Source organism: Asterias amurensis, chromosome 4 (genome assembly GCF_032118995.1).
Source record: "Asterias amurensis chromosome 4, ASM3211899v1".
In the NCBI taxonomy this organism is placed as follows: Eukaryota; Metazoa; Echinodermata; class Asteroidea; order Forcipulatida; family Asteriidae; genus Asterias; species Asterias amurensis.
This window is the reverse complement of record NC_092651.1, coordinates 4,766,778-4,786,187: the sequence shown is the minus strand read 5'-3', so window position 1 is coordinate 4,786,187 and position 19,410 is coordinate 4,766,778. Positions and strand designations below refer to the sequence as shown.

General features: G+C 40.3%; 1 protein-coding gene across 4 annotated transcripts in view; it reads left to right on the top strand.

Annotated features, from left to right (window-relative positions):
• Positions 1-19,410, top strand: part of LOC139936391 (pericentriolar material 1 protein-like) — a 90,772-nt gene that overhangs the window by 44,486 nt on the left and 26,876 nt on the right. For all 4 annotated transcript variants that reach the window (XM_071931203.1, XM_071931205.1, XM_071931204.1 and 1 more), the window contains 16 exons: positions 3,081-3,173; positions 3,962-4,058; positions 4,497-4,723; positions 5,606-5,738; positions 7,971-8,106; positions 9,016-9,238; positions 10,535-10,665; positions 11,551-11,817; positions 12,380-12,512; positions 13,267-13,354; positions 14,110-14,234; positions 14,957-15,015; positions 15,314-15,443; positions 16,557-16,766; positions 18,143-18,323; positions 18,694-18,887. In XM_071931203.1, the coding sequence (XP_071787304.1) occupies positions 3,081-3,173; positions 3,962-4,058; positions 4,497-4,723; positions 5,606-5,738; positions 7,971-8,106; positions 9,016-9,238; positions 10,535-10,665; positions 11,551-11,817; positions 12,380-12,512; positions 13,267-13,354; positions 14,110-14,234; positions 14,957-15,015; positions 15,314-15,443; positions 16,557-16,766; positions 18,143-18,323; positions 18,694-18,887 (2,427 nt within the window). The remainder of the gene's footprint in view (positions 1-3,080; positions 3,174-3,961; positions 4,059-4,496; positions 4,724-5,605; positions 5,739-7,970; positions 8,107-9,015; positions 9,239-10,534; positions 10,666-11,550; positions 11,818-12,379; positions 12,513-13,266; positions 13,355-14,109; positions 14,235-14,956; positions 15,016-15,313; positions 15,444-16,556; positions 16,767-18,142; positions 18,324-18,693; positions 18,888-19,410) is intronic.

Below are 19,410 nucleotides of genomic sequence, written 5' to 3'. Positions count from 1 at the left end.
AATTTTAACTGGTTCGAGGTTGGACAAAGAACAATTGACAAGAGCGGGATTTGAACCAACAACTTTCGGTTGAACATGCTGATGCTCTACCGATTGGTGTCTACATGTACCTATGTTGGTGATCTCCTTATTTTGTTAATCTGTTTGTTTGAGGGTGCCAGTCAAAAACCGCATCCCCTTAAGGTGATCTGGTTGCCGCTCCCCAGGTTGTATCGGGTGTAATCCCTTGCTACTTGACGGCTGTTAAAGGTTGTATGGCTTCTGACTGGCACTCCCGAACAAAGATATTTACAAAATAGGGCTGGATATCTCACTTGGTAGAATGCCTGCACAATAATCCGGAAGTCAAATTTGTCTTTGTTCAACCTAAAATCATTGAAATAAAACATGTATGTTATACCTCCTTTTATTTATCTTTTTTTTTTACATGAGGTTTCAAATCCATGTAGTTCTGCTATTTCTGAACAAAAATTTGATATATCAATTTGACCTTTTTTTCTCAACCAAAAACAAACAGTCAAGCCAAAAATAAACAATTTACTCAGCTTTACATCTTGTATTTAAGTGTATATTGCTATTGGGACAAACAACCGCTATTTTCGATTTCTTTTGAAAGTGTCCGACAGGATACAATGTTAAAATTTGCTCTTTACTTTCATGAGAATTTTTTTGTTGAAAAACACATGTATGTCGTGTCAACTGTAACAATCTGCCTTTCCTTACCCATTGTCTTGAACAGTCGTGAGTTTTTAGTAATGAGTTGTGTAATATTAGCTTAACAAGGTGAACCATTGTTCACAGCTACTGATTCAGCAATTGTAACATTGCCGTATTGAATTTGTCTATTAGAATCTCGCTTTCCAAGATGCTTGACAAATCCTCTAAGCACACATAGTTATGCTTACAACTTATCAGATGTCTTGGACCAGTCTCACCCCTGAAGATTTGCACTACTCCTCTTTTCAGAAGGAAAAAATTAAAAGTACCTACTAATAGCGACATTTCCATTTGTATCTAATACTTACTTCTACTACTGTACCTTTTCTTCATGACACTCCTACCAGTATCAGTCACTTTGTTTCCCTCGGAACATTTCATCTTTATCCTACATGTATGCACTTTCTGAAATCATTTTCCACAACTCCACTCGTTGCCTCTGTTGTTTCCAAGCTAAATGTGTTGATTGCCGTGTAAATTGATTGAAACAATTGTCTGTTAAAGAAAACCAGAATAGTATATGTACATGTATATTTCCAGCCTCTAAATATTTTACAGTCAGTGTTGTAGCTAGACCATTTTTAGTGGTGGGCTTTAAATCCAATTTAGACCACCAAGGGCGAGCAGTTCAATATAATTATTCACATTTAGAGATGGGGTCATCATTGCTAAGTGCAATCTGGGGGAATTCTGTGCTGGGCAGGACAGTTTTTTTTGAGTGCTGGGCAAAATTTGTTAGTTCTGGGCAGGCCTGCCTGACACCGCCTACTGTGTCTATGACACTGCTTACAGCAATAGACCGATCCAGTAGGCTCCGCCCACGACGCACGTGTGAGCAAGAACACGTGGGGCTCTCAAATGCCTTTCTGCACAACTCTGCCACGCGCGCCAAGCATACGCGCACGCATGTCGGACCTTAGTGTCGGACCTTCGATGCGTTGCGATTGGTCAATACGCAATGGGGTGGAGCTTAATGGATCGGTCTATTGCCGTGGTGCCCTGTGCTTTTGCTCTGTTACCCTTTGCAACAGTTCAAATAAAAATTTACATTTTGCTCATATTGTTGCCCCTTTAACCAGAGGGAAATTGGTGTGCCCCTTTAACGAGAGCAAGTTCAAGGCATGAAATTGTCATATTAATGTTTAATACCAAAGACAAGTTTTTATACACAATATTTGTGTATGTCAAATCATTCAAATAATCTTTTATAGGAAGGTCAACATTATGCTACATGTATATTGTTTTCCAAAAAGAACTTGTTTGTCTATTCAAGCCACTTTTGTTTACTAACAATGATTTAATAGTGTACAAATTATGCCATGTCCGTCATATATGACACTCTTAATGCATAATCCATTGGTTTAAACCTGGTGGAGATTGTTTATATTGACCCATTTCACCTGATGTCATCACCAGAAAAATCTTGAATGCCCCATACTGGTGGGCAATTTCACTGCGCGTTTTCATATATCACTCTATGCATAGAGTATGCTGCTGCAGCTGCGCGTTATGCAGTGAAGTGCGCATTTTAGAGTATGCTGCTGCAGCTGCGCATTATGCAGTGAAGTGCGCATTTTAGGCGACGCGGCGTTAATACACGTAAACCTAACTTGCCCACCAACATGGTGAGCGTGGCACCAGTCACCGCGTGTGACGCGTGTGCAGGGGGTCAATACCTTACCTGTAAAGGGTACACTTGCCATCATGGTCACTTTAATATTTTTGCACTGTCTATAGACATGATAGAGTCCAAGCTAAGCCATCATTGCACCTTAACATTAGGCTCACTTTCCACACATGTTCATCCACAAAAACATATTTAAATGCACTGGACACTTTTGGTAATCGTCAAGTATCAGTATTCTCACTTGGTGTGTGTTAACACATGCATCAAGTTTGTATTTATATTCTCAGTGCCTTGAGTACCTTGTTTGGTAGATACGTGCGCTATATAAGACTTCGATATTATTTATTATTATCAAATAACAAATCTGTGAAAATTTTGATCTCAATTGGTCATCAAAGTTGCAAAATAATAATGACAGAAAAAAAATCTTGTTGTACAGATGTGTGTGCTTTCAGATGCCTAAAAAAGGCTTCATGCCTGAAGTCTTTTAGTATTTGAGTCAGAAATTACCTCTTTCTCAAATAACTACAATACTTCAGAGGGAATTGTTTCTCACAATGTTTTATACTCAACAGCTCTCCATTGCTCTTAACCAAGTAAGTTTTTATGCTAACAATTATTTTGAGTAAGTACTAATTATTGTGTCCAGTGCCATTAAAGTGTAAATCCAATACAAAGAAACTGAATTTACTCGGATGGATGTACAAATTTGAAGTCCATTCCGTTTTGGTTACAGGGTAACGTTGACATGAAGACTCGCATGGAAGAGCTGGAAGGATTACGTCAGCAACATGATCTCCTGAAAAAGATGCTTCAACAACAGGAAGAGGTATCTACATACTGATTAACATGAATTAAATAAATAATACCTTAAAATGTCTAGAAATACAGCTTTTCTGTTGGCTTTCAAAAAGGGAGTGAAAGAGTGGTACGAAGGTCTTGAACGTTTGTTTGAAACCGGCAGGGTCGTGGCCTTTATCGAGAGCCACGACACTGCAAGGTTTTAAATGAATGTTCAAGACCGAGTCGCCACTCTTGTATTCCCTTTTGTAAATGCCCTCTTTGTTAAAAAGCGTACAAATGTTGGAAAATCTATCAACAAATTTGTGGAAAAGTTTTCAGTTCTTGTCTCGATCTCATGGTCCGGTTCGTGAAGCGTAAAAATGCAACGCTCAACCGTTGTGCGAACACACGCTCGCGCACTAACAGTTGTACATTGATTATGAGTGTATATATTGCATTATGTGTAAAAAAGTGCCAACCGTTAATCTTGCACGTCACGCCTATGTTTAAACACTTCTAGCCATGTTTATATCACATGTTTAAACACCCCCACATGATGTGCTCTCCACAAATAGGAACAGCGAAACTGTCTGGGGAACTTAAGAATGACGGTTATTGCCACAAAGACAAAGTCATGTTGATGAAAAGAGCAATTCAAGAATTAAAATCTTGGGGGAAATCCTTGATGCATTTCACCGGTTTTTTAATTGTGAACTTGAGTAGGCCTGTGAAATCTCCACTTTTAAGTGTCAAATTTCTATTTCCACCTTTTTTACATTTTGGTAAAGGAATATTTTTAATGGAGTCATGTTTTATTTATTGTGTTCTTTACAGCTGCGGGCATTACAAAATCGCCAGAATGCGTTGATGTTGTTGCAGGAAGATCTAGAAGGACGCATCAAGAAGTCAGAGGACCAAAGCGCAGATGAATGTAAGTTGCTTTGGGGTGTTTGGGAAATTTTGCCATTGCTGAAATATTCCAAACCCGATGAAGTAATAAACCTTCATCACGCAGTACTTTTTTTTGAAGGACCAAATATCATGTCTGCTTGAAACAGAAGCTTTATGGAAAACTAAGTATTTCAGACTTTCATCAGAAATCATATTTTAATGTCTCCCAGGTGTAAAAAATTACAAGAATTTTCTTCAAACCAGGGCCCATCTCATATAGCTGCTTAAGCACTAAAACGTAGCTTACCAGATAGAGGTCACCAGCCAAAGTACCATTTCCCATGTACAACCTGTGACAGGTATCCTGCATATTTTTGCCAAGCAGAAATTGTTCAAGCAATATTTTCTGCTTAAGCAGCTCTATGAAATTAGGCCCTGGCTGGATTTGTTATGAACTATATCCTTTTTTTAAATTCAGCTTCTCAGAGTACAACTGATGTCAGCACCAGTGATCTACAGGAAGCTGAGCGGACGTTCAACGTGGCCGATTTTGAGTTGGCCAGGGCCAGGGGTGGTGATGCAGACCTTAATGACCAGCGTCGTGAACTGCTCATGATGATCCTATCTGAGGACATGGAACGTAGAGCTCCAGAAATGAGACAAGCTAGGATGCTAGACAGACTGGATATTGCTGAGAGAGAGCAGGTAAGACATGGAACAAATTCAGTCAAGTCAAAAATTGTAGTTGTTTACCAAAACGGTTGTACGACTTATGATTGGCACCCCCGAACAAAGATATTGACAAAATAGGGACACCACCAATATAGGGCAAGATAGCTCATTTGGTAGAGCGTCGGCACGTTAATCCGGAGGTCGTTGGTTCGAATCCCACTCTAGTAAATTCTTTGTTCAACCCAAAAATCAAAATCAAAAAAAGTTTCCTAACTTTAAGTTCAATTGTTTCAAGTCAATGGGAAGCTTTTTAGACACTGGTGGCAGCAGACAAAAACAAGTTGCGCAAAAGTCTGAGCATGCACACTACCGGCAAGAACTGTGAAAAAGGACCATCCCAAAGTCTACCATTACAAGCAAATACAATTTCTCAGGATCTTTCCTGATTTCAGGATTCTCTCAAAAACCTAGGCGTCTTCAAATTTTCTTGAAAGACGTGATCAGTCACCAATTGGAGAAGGACATTGTCTATACCTCCTGCATTGTAACCTTCAGGGGTCAATTTCATAGAGCTGCTTAAGCAAAATAAATTGCTTAAGCACGAAAATAGCTTGATTATTCTACACATGTTACTGGCAAAAATGTCATGCCATATACACTGCTTGTGACTGGTATTTAGCTGTTGTTTACTTAGCATAACAATTGAGTGGAGTCTTGGCCGGTAATCTGATTTTACTAAGTAAGGCTTTTTTTGCTTAAGCAACATTTTATGCTTATGCAGCTCTATGAAATTGGGCCCAGAAGGTTCTGGGTCTAGAATGTCATCCTTGCAATTAACAATTCCTTTAAATTTTCAGATTAAAACTTTAGGGTAATTCAGCGGTTTAAAACTGAGTGTGTTTATAATTTGAACAGAATGAGGTTGCTGCCATGAATTCAGAGCAGGAGCATCTCTTGAGTACATTACAAGCTTTACAACAGAAGAAGCAGCAGATGGATGATCTATTACATCAGCTTCATGCATTACGACCAAGCATACCAGGGGCAGGTTAGTTAACACTCACTGTCTTAAAGACACTGGACACAATTGGTTTTTGTCAAACACCAGTCTTCTCATTTGGTGTATCTCAACATATGCACAAAATAACAAGCCTGTGAACATTTCAGCTCAATCGGTCATCAAAGTTGCAAGATAATTATGAAAGAAAAAAAACAACCTTGCCACACGAAGTTGTGTGCTTTTAGATGGTTGATTTCGAGACCCCAAATTCTAAATCCAAGGTCTCGAAATCAAATTTGTGGAAAAATACTTCTTTCTCAAAAACTATGTCACTTCAGATGGAGCCATTTCTCATAATGTTTTACACTATCAACCTCTCCCCATTACTTGTTACCAAGTAAGGTTTTATGCTAATAGTTATTTTGAGTAATTACCAATAGTGTCCACTGCCTTAAAATAGAACTTGTCCATGAAGGAGAAATCCATTGTTATAGATGGCATGCCGTGGATAAGAGCACCCGACTCAAAGTGCTGGTGTTTCTGATCAGCAGAGTGTGGGTTCGAGTCCCGGTCGTGACACTTGTATCCTTAAAGGAACATTACAGAATTGGTTTTGCTAGCAAAAAAAGTTGGTGGCAGTGTAAGCACTCTATGTAATCCACAATATACATAAACTGACACGCCTGTAGAAGTTTGAGATCGATCGGCCATCTGGGTCATGAGAGAATAGTGAAAAAAACGATTACAAATTTTGCATTGCATCGATGCCAAAACAAAAATGAATAAAACGCTCACTGAGCGATAAACTCAAAAGGCGAAATTAGATTATTTATTTCTCATCAAATATGAAGTTTCAGACAGAAATATTTCAAGGGATGTTGTCTACCATCATCATCATTAGACCGTGTAAGTTTTATGTAAATCTGTGATCTTCACGATTTTTGTTTCTTACCAATTCTGTAACCTTCCTTAAAAGGCAGTGGACGCTATTACTCAAAATAATTGTTAGCATAAAACCGTTCTTGATTACGAGTAATGGGGAGAGGTTGATGGTATAAAACATTGTGAGAAACAGCTCCCTCTAAAGTGAAGTAGTTTTTGAGAAAGAAGTAATTTTCCACGATATTGATTTCGAGACCTCAGGTTTAGAACTTGAGGTCTTGAAATCAACCATCTTACCGCACACAACTTCGTGTGACAAGGGTGTTTTTTTTTCTTTCATTATTTATCTCGCAAATTCGATGACCGATTGAGCTCAAATTTTCACAGGTTTGTTATTTTATGCATATGTTGAGATACACCAACTGTGAAGGCTAGTCTTTGACAATTACCAAAAGTGTCCACTGCCTTTAAGTAAGGCTGTCTTACAGAGCTTGTCCAGGAGAGTTTCACTGTTATAGATAGCGTGTGTTGGCAAGCAGATAAGACACTGGACTCCAGCTCTGGTGTTTCTGATAAACATTGCGTGGGTTCAAGTCCCGGTTATGACACTTGTGTCCTGAACCATTATTGCTGCGTCCTTCTGTTGGGACCCCAGGAGTGTTGGGACTTGGGTTCATTGAGGGGAAGCATGGAACTGGATCAAAGATTCCTTGACGGAGTGTAAACTTGAATTAGTTCTGAGATATAGTGGGGAGCCTTGCCGATAAGTGCTTTGTGGACAATGAGCATCAGCTTGAAGATGATTCGTTGAGGGAAAGGGAGTCGGTGAAATAGTTTAAGAATTGGGGAGGGGGGGGGGATAGAACAGGACTTTTTAAACAGCGTCACGATGCGGTCCCCGGTGTTTTGGAGGCGTTGAAGACGGGAAATCTGGTTTGTTTGTTTGTTTGTTTGAATGATCTTCCCATCAAGGGAACTCGGCAAACTCCCACAAGGGATATCAACACCAAGCTGGCAACAGCCAATTTACTCATGGCAAACATTGGTTTAACGTCCATGATTATAAATTACACAAATAAAGAAATTGTGATTCATTAACTAGACGACAATATTTATTCTAGTCATTGTGAAATCAGCGGTTAGCTGTGGGGACTCGAACCCACAACCTTGTGATTGCAAGCCCTGCAGTCTAACCACTTGACCACAGTGACAAGGAAGTTAGGTTGTTAGGAAGACATTAGAGAAGAGTATTGTCGTTGTCAAGACGAGAAGTAATAAATGAATGAATGACTCTTTCAGTGGCACTCTTGTCCAAGTACTTGGGAATCTTACCAATATTCCTGATGTGAAATGCTGACAGACGAATGACATCTAAATGTTTCTCTCCTTTGTTAACAGATACAGACTCTGCTATGAGTGCTGCTTCATCTAGTCATCTACTGGAGCCGGCTCAGCTACAGCGTGGAGAGGAAGTTAAGGAAGCTCAGTTGGTTGGAGGCGCGTCAGACGACAATGAAGCCATGGATAAACTCAGGTATACACTCTTTGTTAAATCAATTAAAAATACCTTTACATTAAAATGTCAGCGAGGAGTTGGCCATAAATAAGAAGTGAACCACTTGGGAGGGGGTATGACCTTGAATGTAGAAAGAATGCTTTAATTTAACCCTTTAGAGGCCATAGTGGCTGCAAGTTGGCTTGTACAAAATGGCCGCAATATTAGACCGACATTTGCTCAAATAACGGAGTCAAAGAAAAAGTTGGGATTTAATTGCCATGTAAACATGGAAACTTCAACTCAAAAACAAAAACCCATGTAATTCTGTTTCTTTTTAAATTTCATGGCATTTTACCTGAAAATAGGGGTGCAAAAAATCAACAATATACACAATGTCTGGGCGTATGGTGATGATTATACAGAAATGAATGGTCACTAAAGGGTTAACTTATGTTGAAATCTCTATTTTCGTTTGAGCAAGAACATCATATTGTTTGAGTAAGGTAATGTTCGAGACAACCTTTGAGCAATTTCTTTTTCATATATTTTGTTTTAACTTGGTATGAGTTTGTCCAAAACAATCGGGTATACAACTCTTCCGGGGATCTGCAGTTTTCCACATTTCATAAAATAGAAATCACACTGTATGAAAACAAATCTACGTTGATTGGGCAACAAACAAGGGTGCGTTCGATTAGCTTCCCGGGTTGACCCCGATCTGCCCCCGGTACGTTCGAAATAGCTTTGACTTCATTCCAGGGGGTCAGCCCAAAGTGCCCTGCTTGTGGAACGGGTCACTTGGGGCTGGCCCCAGGTGCATGACCTCACCACTAGAGGGTGAGTGATGGTTCGATTAGCTCTGAATGAGCACTGCGGGTCGACACAGGGAAGCTAATCGAACGCACCCTTAAGTGATTTTTTTTGTTTTTTATGTTTTGTGATCAGACGTCTTCAAGAGGTGCGTCAGCGTCTGGATGACCTACGTGACCTCGTCCAGCAGTATCGAGGTCTCGATGGAGCAGCAGGGGTCGATGAGTCGGGAGACGGCAGGAAGACTTCCTCCTCAGTCAACTTTGAGGATCCAGAGCTCATGAGTAATCTTAGGAGATTGGAGAGGGGCGAACCAGTCGGGCGATTCCAATCCGCTCATCAGGCGTTGCTACAACAGGTGACGATTTCCTTCAAACACTTTGCCCATGTTCATGCTGTCTGGAATGACAGTGAAAATTCTCAGAATTTTTGCTTGTGCGTGTGTGTACTCCATGTTACTAGGCATTCTTGTCTTAAACAGCTAGCGCATACATCCAGCGCATACATCCAGCGCTTGCATAGTTAGAAGAGAATTGTGTCAATATATATTTGGTTTGCGGTAACATCATGTGTGTATCTACTTGCCAGGTAGAAGTTGTTCTTAGAGAACTGTCTTGCTTTATTAACTGTGGGTAGTAGTTAAAAGGCAGAGCAGTTTTTTTCAGAACTGAGAAGTCTCCCGTAGAATAAAGAAAGACAGTTCTCTAAGAACAAACTCTACCTGGCAAGTAGATACACACATGATGTTACCGCAAACCAAATATGTATTGATACCTCACCATGCAATGTTTCAAATCCTATATAAGAGAATGGTGATCGTAAGCGCCATGAAATTGGGCCCCGCTTACACGCTTAGTAACCGAAGAGAACCAACTGCAGGATTTTTGGGAGTTGATTGAATGCATCCATTAGTTATGTGCTGAATTCAGTGTATTTAAATAATTAAATAAAAGAGTTCTTAAATGCACTAGACATTATTGATAGTTACTCAAATAATTGTGAGCATAAAAACTTACTTGGTAACGAGCAATGGAAAGCTGTATAAAACATTGTGAGAAACAGCTCCCTCTGAAGTAACTGTTTTGAGAAAGAGGTAATTTCTCACTCAAATATTAAAATACTTCATGCCTGAAGCCCTTTTTGGGCATCTGAAAGCACGCAAATTTGTGCAACAAGGGTGTTTTCACAGATTCTTTTATTTTATTCATTTCTTTGTCATCTACCAAGCGTGTCCAGTGCCTGAATGTTCAATTTGATAACACTACTTTGAGTTGCAGATCTTCAAAAAAAAAATTAGCTTTTTATTTTTTAGTTTTTTTATGCAAGTCGCCAGAAACACGAGGCCTGAAGGCCACTTCAAGGTGTGGGCTACAATTATTTTATTCCAGAGGCCGTTGCCACCTACTCCTAGGGCTGAAACAGGGTTACCCCTTTCACAGTCCATATGGATGTAGGCTTGGGTATCATCAGTCGGAAGCCTGGTCGGTAGAGCAGAAAGTACTACCTCCCCAATTTTATGTAGCAAGTGTCACGACCGGGATTCGAACCCACACTCTGCTGATCAAACACCAGAGCTTGAATCCGGTGCTTTTAACCGCTTACTTTGAATCAGACATATTTTAATGAGTGTTGTTTTTATGTTTCCATATGACAGCTTGATACAACAGAGGATGGAACCTCCACTTTACAATCAGAAGATGATTCCCAGCTAACGACAGACAATGAGAGTAATCAGAGTTTATTAGCGGCCTGGGGTGATGATCCAGAGATAAGGAGCAAAATCAAGTAAGAATCCATACATTTTGTTCTTGTGACACTGAATATGTTTAAAGGCAGTGGACACTATTGGTAATTACTCAAAAAAATTATTATTGTAATACCTTTCTACGAGTAATGGGGAGAGGTTGATAGTATGAAACATTGTGAGAAACAGCTCCCTCTGAAGTGGCGTAGTCTTCGAGAAAGAAGTAATTTTCCACGAATTTGATTTCGAGACCTCAGATTTAGAATTTGAGGTCTCGAAATCAAGCATCTGAAAGCACACAATTTCGTGTGACCATGGTGCGACAAGGATGTTTTTTTTCTTTCATTAATATCTCGCAACTTCAACGACCGATTAAGCTCAAATTTGTACAGGTTTGTTATTTTATGCATATGTTGAGATACACCAACTGTGAAGACAAGTCTTTGACAATTACCAATAGTGTCCAGTGTCTTTAATGCACCATACTGCCTAATAATGTACCTAAAAGCAAGCATTACTCCGTTTCCATATCCATTACTTAAAGGGACACATTGCTTTGGGTCCTGTTATTTGGGCGATAAAAAGCATTTAAAGGGTTAATATAATGATCCACACAAATTTGCCTAGAAATTGTGGGGTTTTCCTGTTACTTGTGAACTAACACAGTCTGCTAGAATTATTCAAGGGAAAACAATTTCAGTATTTTCAACCATATTCATTTCATAACAAAAGCTTGTGATTACTTGAAGTGCCCAATCCAATGCAACTTGTCCCTTTAAACTTTCTTCTCCCTATATAACTAACTATGAGGCACAGCGGTTTATTCCCTCAGGTTTTTCCTAAGATTTTTCTCTCATCCATGTTTGGTTTTTCACTTCTATGGTGATTAGGCATCATACCAAATCAATTGTGTTTGTTTTTTGTAGGAAACTTCAGGCTGCCAAGCAGAAATTGAGACACCTACAAGAGTTGGTGGCCATCGTACAGCATTCACCAGAGGCAGCCATTGGCTTACCGGATGACCTGGCTGAGTTGGCCGCTAGTTGGCAGGAGGAGCTCGATACATCTAACGCTGAGAATGAGGAAGATGAGGAAGAGGAGGAGGAGGAAGATGTAGAGGATGAAGGAAATACAACCCAGACGGCTTCAGTCATCAGTGAAGGAGATGTACCTCAAGTTAGTCAAGAAACAAAGTAAGAATCCTCATCTTAATAATAAGATTGTGGCATGTCACGGCCTAGAGGTTAAGAGCGAAGGCTTCACACTCATCCTCTTCACATCATTACATCAACTATTTAATGTTGTTATTTCAAATCTTCATTACTAACCACCGAAAGTACAATATAAATATGTTTGTGACAGAGAAATAGTACCGTTTGATTGTCCACCATTTTAAAAACCACTTGCCACCCCTCAGAAGTATGTTCTCGTAAGGTTGCCAAAGTTCGCCAACGGTGGCAGCGCACAACTCGTTTGCGCGAGTGAAACGCACCCAAGGTCTTGTGTGTCTGGGGACTTGCATAAGAATTTTTGTTTTAAATTATAATAATAACGACACAGCACTTGTCAGGTGCACAAACTTTCCTGTATACCATTCAAAGGCGCCGGTCTAGTAGAAGTTAAATTGTTTGTGGTCTCATCGTTTGAAGAGAGTAGACATTCTATCTACGCTTTGATCCTGACATGTTTCTTTGCTATAATAGTTAATTCACTAGTGTATGAATTGATTGATTTAACCTTTGCCTTGTTTCTCAGGGATGCGTATTACGAAGCTAAGATGCAACAGCAACGTCGGGAGTTGGATAAGCTTCAAGACGAGAGACACCGCCTCCTGGCCGTCCAGGAGCAGCTCAGGGATCTCAATCACCATCTTCCCATAGCTAAACAGGTAAGACCCTCCTACTTGAGTTGTCTTAAAAGCCCTGCAGCCGATTTCATGAAACGCTAGGATCAATCTTATCTCGAGTTAGGACGAGTAACCCTTCCTAACTTAGGATGAGTTCAATGCGTCCTACGTATTTTGATACTGAACGGGACCTGTCGTAAGTCCTAAGATTAATCCTAAGTTAGGAAGAGTTTGGTGAAATCGATGGCAGGACATTTTAGGGGTCATTTATCATTATCATCATTATCACAAACGTACCAACCCAACACTAGGAGGGAGGGGGTTAATGCCTGCCGTACGCTTTTGTTTCCTGAACAAAAATTTACCTATAAAATCATAACTTAGTTTACCTTTTTTCACCAGAGGAAAAGATGTTTTTGTTAACCTTTTGGAAGTCAGATAAGGAAATTATGGCATTATATATCTGTTTGACACGTGTACATACTTTATATATTCCTTTTATCTAGCTGTGTTTGTAATAATCATGATTTGCATGTAATTCACATTCAATTATATCTATGTAGAATAGTGTGAAAAAAATCCTTCATTTTTCTGTGTACACTTTTAGTTGAAATGTGCCCTTTACTAAGGAGAAGATGTCTTGGTGCCCTTGCCCTTTTAAAAACGAAGCATACGGGCCTTTACAATACAATGATTAGTAAGCGTACAGGGTCAACTGAACAATGCAATGAAAAAAACTTGCAGTGTCTTAAAACATATGTGCGTTTAAATTAACAATCATTTTGTGCCTTTGCAGGGTGTCAAGTCAACAAATACAACCCAAAGAAATCCATTGATGCCCGGTTCAGGATTGAGACAACTTGCTGCGACAGGAAACATGGAAGGTAAATGTCAAATAGTTAAAGTTTTTACCGAACAATTTGCAGAAAACTTTTCTAAAAAAATCACTTCATTACAGGCGCAATATAGTAAAATGGACCCTTCTCATGAAAAATGCTAATTACATTCACCCATGCGTACATGGTTGGCAAACGCCATAGAGTTGTGCACTAAGCAGACGCACAACCGCATTAGCGTCACGCAGCCATTAGCCCCATACAAAACAGGGTGATGATGTTCCCTCATTTTTGCCATTTTTGCAATTTCACCAAGTTCTTCCTCACTTAGTATTAATCTTGAGGACCCAAAGACGTTAGGATGCATTGAACCCATCGAGATGGAGTTAATCCTAGCGTTTCGTGAAACCGACCGCAGGCTAGTGGAGGGGGGGGCGGGGGGGGGGGGGGACTGACTCCCTCTGACTTATGTCGGGCATGGTATATAAACAAAAACACTGCTGATCATACACACACACAAAAAGATGTGCGGGTATTCAAACAAAATTCTGAGATATGTTTTCCTTTGCTTTATTGTCTTTCGTCAGTTAGATTTGCATAAACATCACTAAGGTATCTGTTGCAATTTGTTTGGATGTTACTTTTATGTTTAGCGTTACATTAGCAACCGAGATTCCATTCCAACGTCTGGCCTGAGGTGTTTATCCCTCATCATGTTTGGAGGGTTCTCAATTTCAGACTCAATTTAAGACAAATATATAGCGATTTTTCAAAGACCCCTGTTCACCTTATATTTGTTGCAGATGTTCCTAGCCCAACCCATGACTCTCTGATGGCTGAGAAGTTGAGACATCGTAGACTCCAGACTGAGCTGAAACTGAAACAGCAGGAACTGGCTGCTCTTATGGACCGTGTCAAACGCAACACAGTGAGTTACTCAGGATTGATACTTCTTGGAGGCAACGCGATTGCCTCCATGCCCCCTGGTCATTGCCTTGGTGCCCTTGAAATGCTCCAGGAGTAATATACAATTTCCTCATAGGGTGCCCTATACTGAGGAGAAAATGCCTTAGTGCCCTTGAAATGCTCCAGGAGTAATATACAATTTCCTCATAGGGTGCCCTATACCAAGGAGAAAATGCCCTGGTGCCCTTGAAATGCTCCAGGAGTAATATACAATTTCCTCATAGGGTGCCCTATACCAAGCAGAAAATGCCTTGGTGCCCTTGAAATGCTCCAGGAGTAATATACAATGTCCTCATAGGGTGCCCTATACTGAGGAGAAAATGCCTTGGTGCCCTTGCCCTTTCAAAACCGAAGCAAACAAGCCTGAATTTACTAATTTTAGTTTTACTTGGGGGCGACCCAATAAGCGCACTGAACTCGAGCTCTGGTGTTTCTTTTCAGCAGAGTGTGGATTCGAGTCCGGGTCGTGACACTCGTGTCCCTGAGCAAGACACTTAACTATAATTGCTTCTCTCCACCCATTGGTAAATGGAAGCTGTGAGGGCAGAGATGGTTCTTTTGGTTGATTAAGCTTAGTGGTGCATTATGTGTTGCACAGGCTGTATACTCCCCAGGGATCTGATATGGAAAGAAATAAAGTTTGCTTTTTCAATAATTTTGATAATTTTGTGTGTATTTTTGCAGGGCGAGGTTTCAGACAGTGGTTCTGCCCAGGGAGACAGCAATGATAATGACCTCTTCAGGTATGTACACATTACTCTTCTATTTGAATATTAAAGGCACTGACACCTTTGGTAGTTCTTAAAGACCAGTCTTCTCACTTGGTGTATCCCAACATATGCATAAAATAACAAACCTGTGAACATTTGGACTCAGTTGGTCATCAAAGTTGCAAAAGAATAAATGTAAAAGCACCCTTGTTGACCAATAACCTCTTTCTCAAAAACTACGTTACTTCAGAGGGAGCCGCTTCTCACGATGTTTTATACCATCAACAGCTCTCCCTTGTGTTTGATTGGTTGACTTGTGTTTTCCTTAAAGGGTGAGCATGCGTAGTGCTGATGTGACTGCAGCAGCATCTTGGGGAGGTTCTACTCAACAGAGTGAAGATGAAGAGGATGATGCCTACCCTAGTGATGGTATCTTACAGGTTGAGGAAGAAGAAGAACAGGTACTTACTCAACCCTCCCACTTACTGACCATTCATGCAATTGGCCATTTATGTGTTAGAGTTGAATATTTTCTGTTACAATGACGTGCTTGATTGCAAGTTACCACTTGAATTTGAATTCCTCAGACTTTCGAGACAGTTACGATGTCATGTCATTAGGACAAGCTTTTGCGTAGTTACATAAGAGACGATGAACACCCATACACAATTCTGAATGAATGTGTATGGAACAATGGTACCAGATTTTGCTCATCTGGAGATTAGTGCTGGGCGAATAGTGAAATTTTGTTATTCGGATACCGCTGGCCAACTATCCGAAATTAACCGGATATTCGAATAGTTTTTTCGCCGCTAGAGGGCGCTATTTAAAAAAAAAAAGAAAAAAAAAAATATCTTTTTTTGCCTCTAGAGGGCGCTGTTCTTTTGTGAATGAGATCTTATGGGCGGATTGATATTAGTTTTAGACAGTGTCACTCGGTTCATTCATAAAAATAACCGGATCTAATTTAAAGATGGTGATTTGCTTTTTCTTTTGATCGTGATTGACTCTACGTGAAGGAAAACTTTTGTAATCTTTGAACAAATTACGTCAGAAATGTCATTGTTTTAACTCTTCACGGAGGTAAGCATAGTTAAATACTTAATATATGCTGTTTTATGCTGTCTTAATAGAAGTTTCATAAGGATTCAGACAAAACATTTATATCAGTTGTCGCCCGACGTCCGCGGATATTCGGATATTAAAGAATATCCGGTTACTCGGTTGTAATTACAGAATTATCCGGTTTGTGAATAGGTATTCGCGCCCTATGCGGATATCCGGTTAAGAAAAAAAAGGCATTCGCGGTTACGGATAGGAAAACCTATTCGCCATTAACCGGATATTCGAATAATTCGCCCAGGCCTACTGGAGATTGCTATATGCAAAGGCTTGCCCCAAACCATTTGACATCTGTCTCTATAAATTCAAGTATCTGTATGTAGAATAGTGTGAAGAAAAAAACTTTGTACACTTTAGGGGGGATGGAAGAGGGAGGAGGTTTTGACAAAGTGTACAGTTCGTGAAAATGTTGATGGTGAACTGCCCCTAAATGTTTTTGTTCAATCTGACAGGAGCAGAGCCTGGCTGGAACAACCAGTACCTACACAATTGATGATGAGTACCATTTACCAAACCGGCGACCCAATTCCTACCCCGGTCAGAGAATGATGACTAATGGACCTCCAACTACGATGGACCTGGAGGCCATGCACGGTATCCGTTACCCGAAGTGGGCCACGGAGCAAAAGCTCAGGGCATCTGCGGAATCCAAACGCCAACAGGTATATGAACATTTTGTTTTTTTACCCATATACACCGATGTTTTGTTAGCATTGTATACTCAGTGTCTTCTTGAATTCTTTAAAAAAAACAATTCACAGGCGTATAACTCGAGTGGGATTCGAACCCATGACTTTTGCAATTTTAGAGCAGTGTCATACAAACTAGTCTAGTTGTGTGACACTTCTCTAGAATTTAGGTAGTGGGTTTGAATCCCACCAGTAATATGCCTGTGATTTGGTTTTTACAGAGCTAGGGAAAGTTCTGAGTATACAGTGCTAACACACATCGGTGTATATGGGTAAAACAAAAATGAATATTACTTAACCCCGTTGCAAATTTAACATCTAGTAAAACAGGGATATGAACATCATACAGTTAGTTGGGTCATTGCAACAATGTTGCAACATTTTTCATAATTTGCGTTTTGAGGTTTGGGGCCATCTAAAGCAGTGCACAGACCTACATTGCATTCAGTTGATGGGGAATAATGTAATAACTCTCAGTGCAACAATTTGGTATGTTTGAGATTTGACTTTGTGTCTTCGTCACAACTATAACTAGTCGCTCAGGCTTAGTGAAATAAGGGTGTCGTGGCCGAGCGGATAAGAGCACCGAACTCAAGCTCTGATGCTTCTGTTCAGCAGAGCGTGAGTTTGAATCCCGGTCGTGACACTTGTGTCCCTGAGCAAGACACTTTACTATAATTGTTCCTCTCCACCCAGGGGTAAATGGGTACCTGTGAGGGCAGAGATGGTTCTTGTGATTGATTTAGCCGAGTAGCGCATATTAATGTTGCACAAGGCTGTATACTTCCCACCAGGGAGCTGAGATGGTTTAAGGAGTGATTTAAGTCCCAGTGACCAGGGGTAATAACGGTGAAGCGCTTTGGGACGTCCTCCGGGTGTGAAAAGCACTTTATAAAAACAGGTTATTATTATTGTTATTATTAAAGACAGTGGACACTATTGGTAATTGTCAAAGACCAGTCTTCTCACTTGCTGTATCTCAACATATGTATAACATAACGAACCTGTGAAAATTTCAGCTCAATCGGTCATCGAAGTTACAAGATAATAATGAAAGAAAAAACACCCGTGTCACACGAAGTTGTGTGCTTTCTATGCTTGATTTCGAGACCTCAAGTTCTAAATCTGAGGTCTCGAAATCAAATTCGTGGAAAATTACTTCTTTCTCGAAAACTACATAACTTCAGAGGGAGCCGTTTCTCACAATGTTTTATACTACCAACCTCTCCCCATTACTCGTTACCAAGTAAGATTTCGTGTTAATAATTATTTTGAGTAATTACCATAAGTGTGCACTGCCTTTAAATGGTCATTTATGTATAACTTACTTCTGTACTATTTCCCATCAGAATCTACAGGCAGCTGATGAGCTAATGGCCGAGGCGAGTGGGGGGTTTGAAAGCAACGGCAACTTCTACATGGGTCAGGTACATCACCTACAACAGCAGTTACAGAACAGCATCGGCTTATGCCAGTCACTCATGAGGGACCAACAGGTCATGAATAATATGCTGCAAGGATCCATGTCAGGTGAGAGGTCAAGGGTCATTGATGGGTCACTTCAGACCTTGAATTTCGTTATAGGGCAGGGCCGTTTTTGGTTTTGCAAAGGACACTTCCATTGTAAAATCTTGCACTGTCAGTTAGCACTTAGTTCAACCCCTTTTCCCCCGACTTCTAAGAGAATTTGTTTGAAAAACATAATTTAAAATTTGAGTGGTCATTCACCATGGCTTTTTGGATGCTGACAATTACCCTCGCCTCCAGCTCAGGTTATTATCACATCCAGACTGCAACCGGTATTAAACAGAGTGTTTAAAACTGGCCAAGCACATATTTATTCCCCTATTATTAACTACATTTGTTCTTATTAAGTGCAATGTTTATGGTTGGTATCCAGGTGGATTTAATGGGATGCAGGGACCTGTTCCAGCCCATACTCCAACCACTCCAACCCCAACCAATGGTGACCCTCGTATGATGACTATGATGAACGATTACAACATGAGACTACAGCATCAGCAGCTTCAGCTAAACATGAACCACTCCTACAATCAGCTGTATCAACAACAGCAGGAAATGGAACGCATGCGGGTAAGGCTAGCCTCATCAGAACTAAAGGCCTGGTCCCACTGCAACGATAACGATAACTACACAAAGAGAATCAGGCATGCAATTACTCTTCCGCGTTTTTTTGTATATTTGTTTTCCAGATTTTCTTTTTTGTAGCCTAATATATGCCTGGCAACAACAGTGTACAACTACAATCATGTTAAATAAGCCTAGTACATGCTAACAATGCACCTAAGAACATAATAAACCTCAACATTTTCTAGGGTACCATTGTGGGTATCATGTCCCGTGGCGTTTCGGCTGCCTCGCTTCGCACTTGCATTGTGCCTTTGAAAATTTTCCTCTTTTTTATTTTCAACGGGCAGTTGCATGCCTGGAGAATGCTTCCTATTGGTTGAAGTGCTCAACACAGAATACGCACATGCTCATTCAACCAATGGAATGCGTTCTCTTTGCGTTGTTATCGTTTTCGTTATCGCTGCAGTATGACTCAGCCTTAAAGAGAGTTATATAGCCAGACAGTTCTCTGAAGAACAAAATCTAC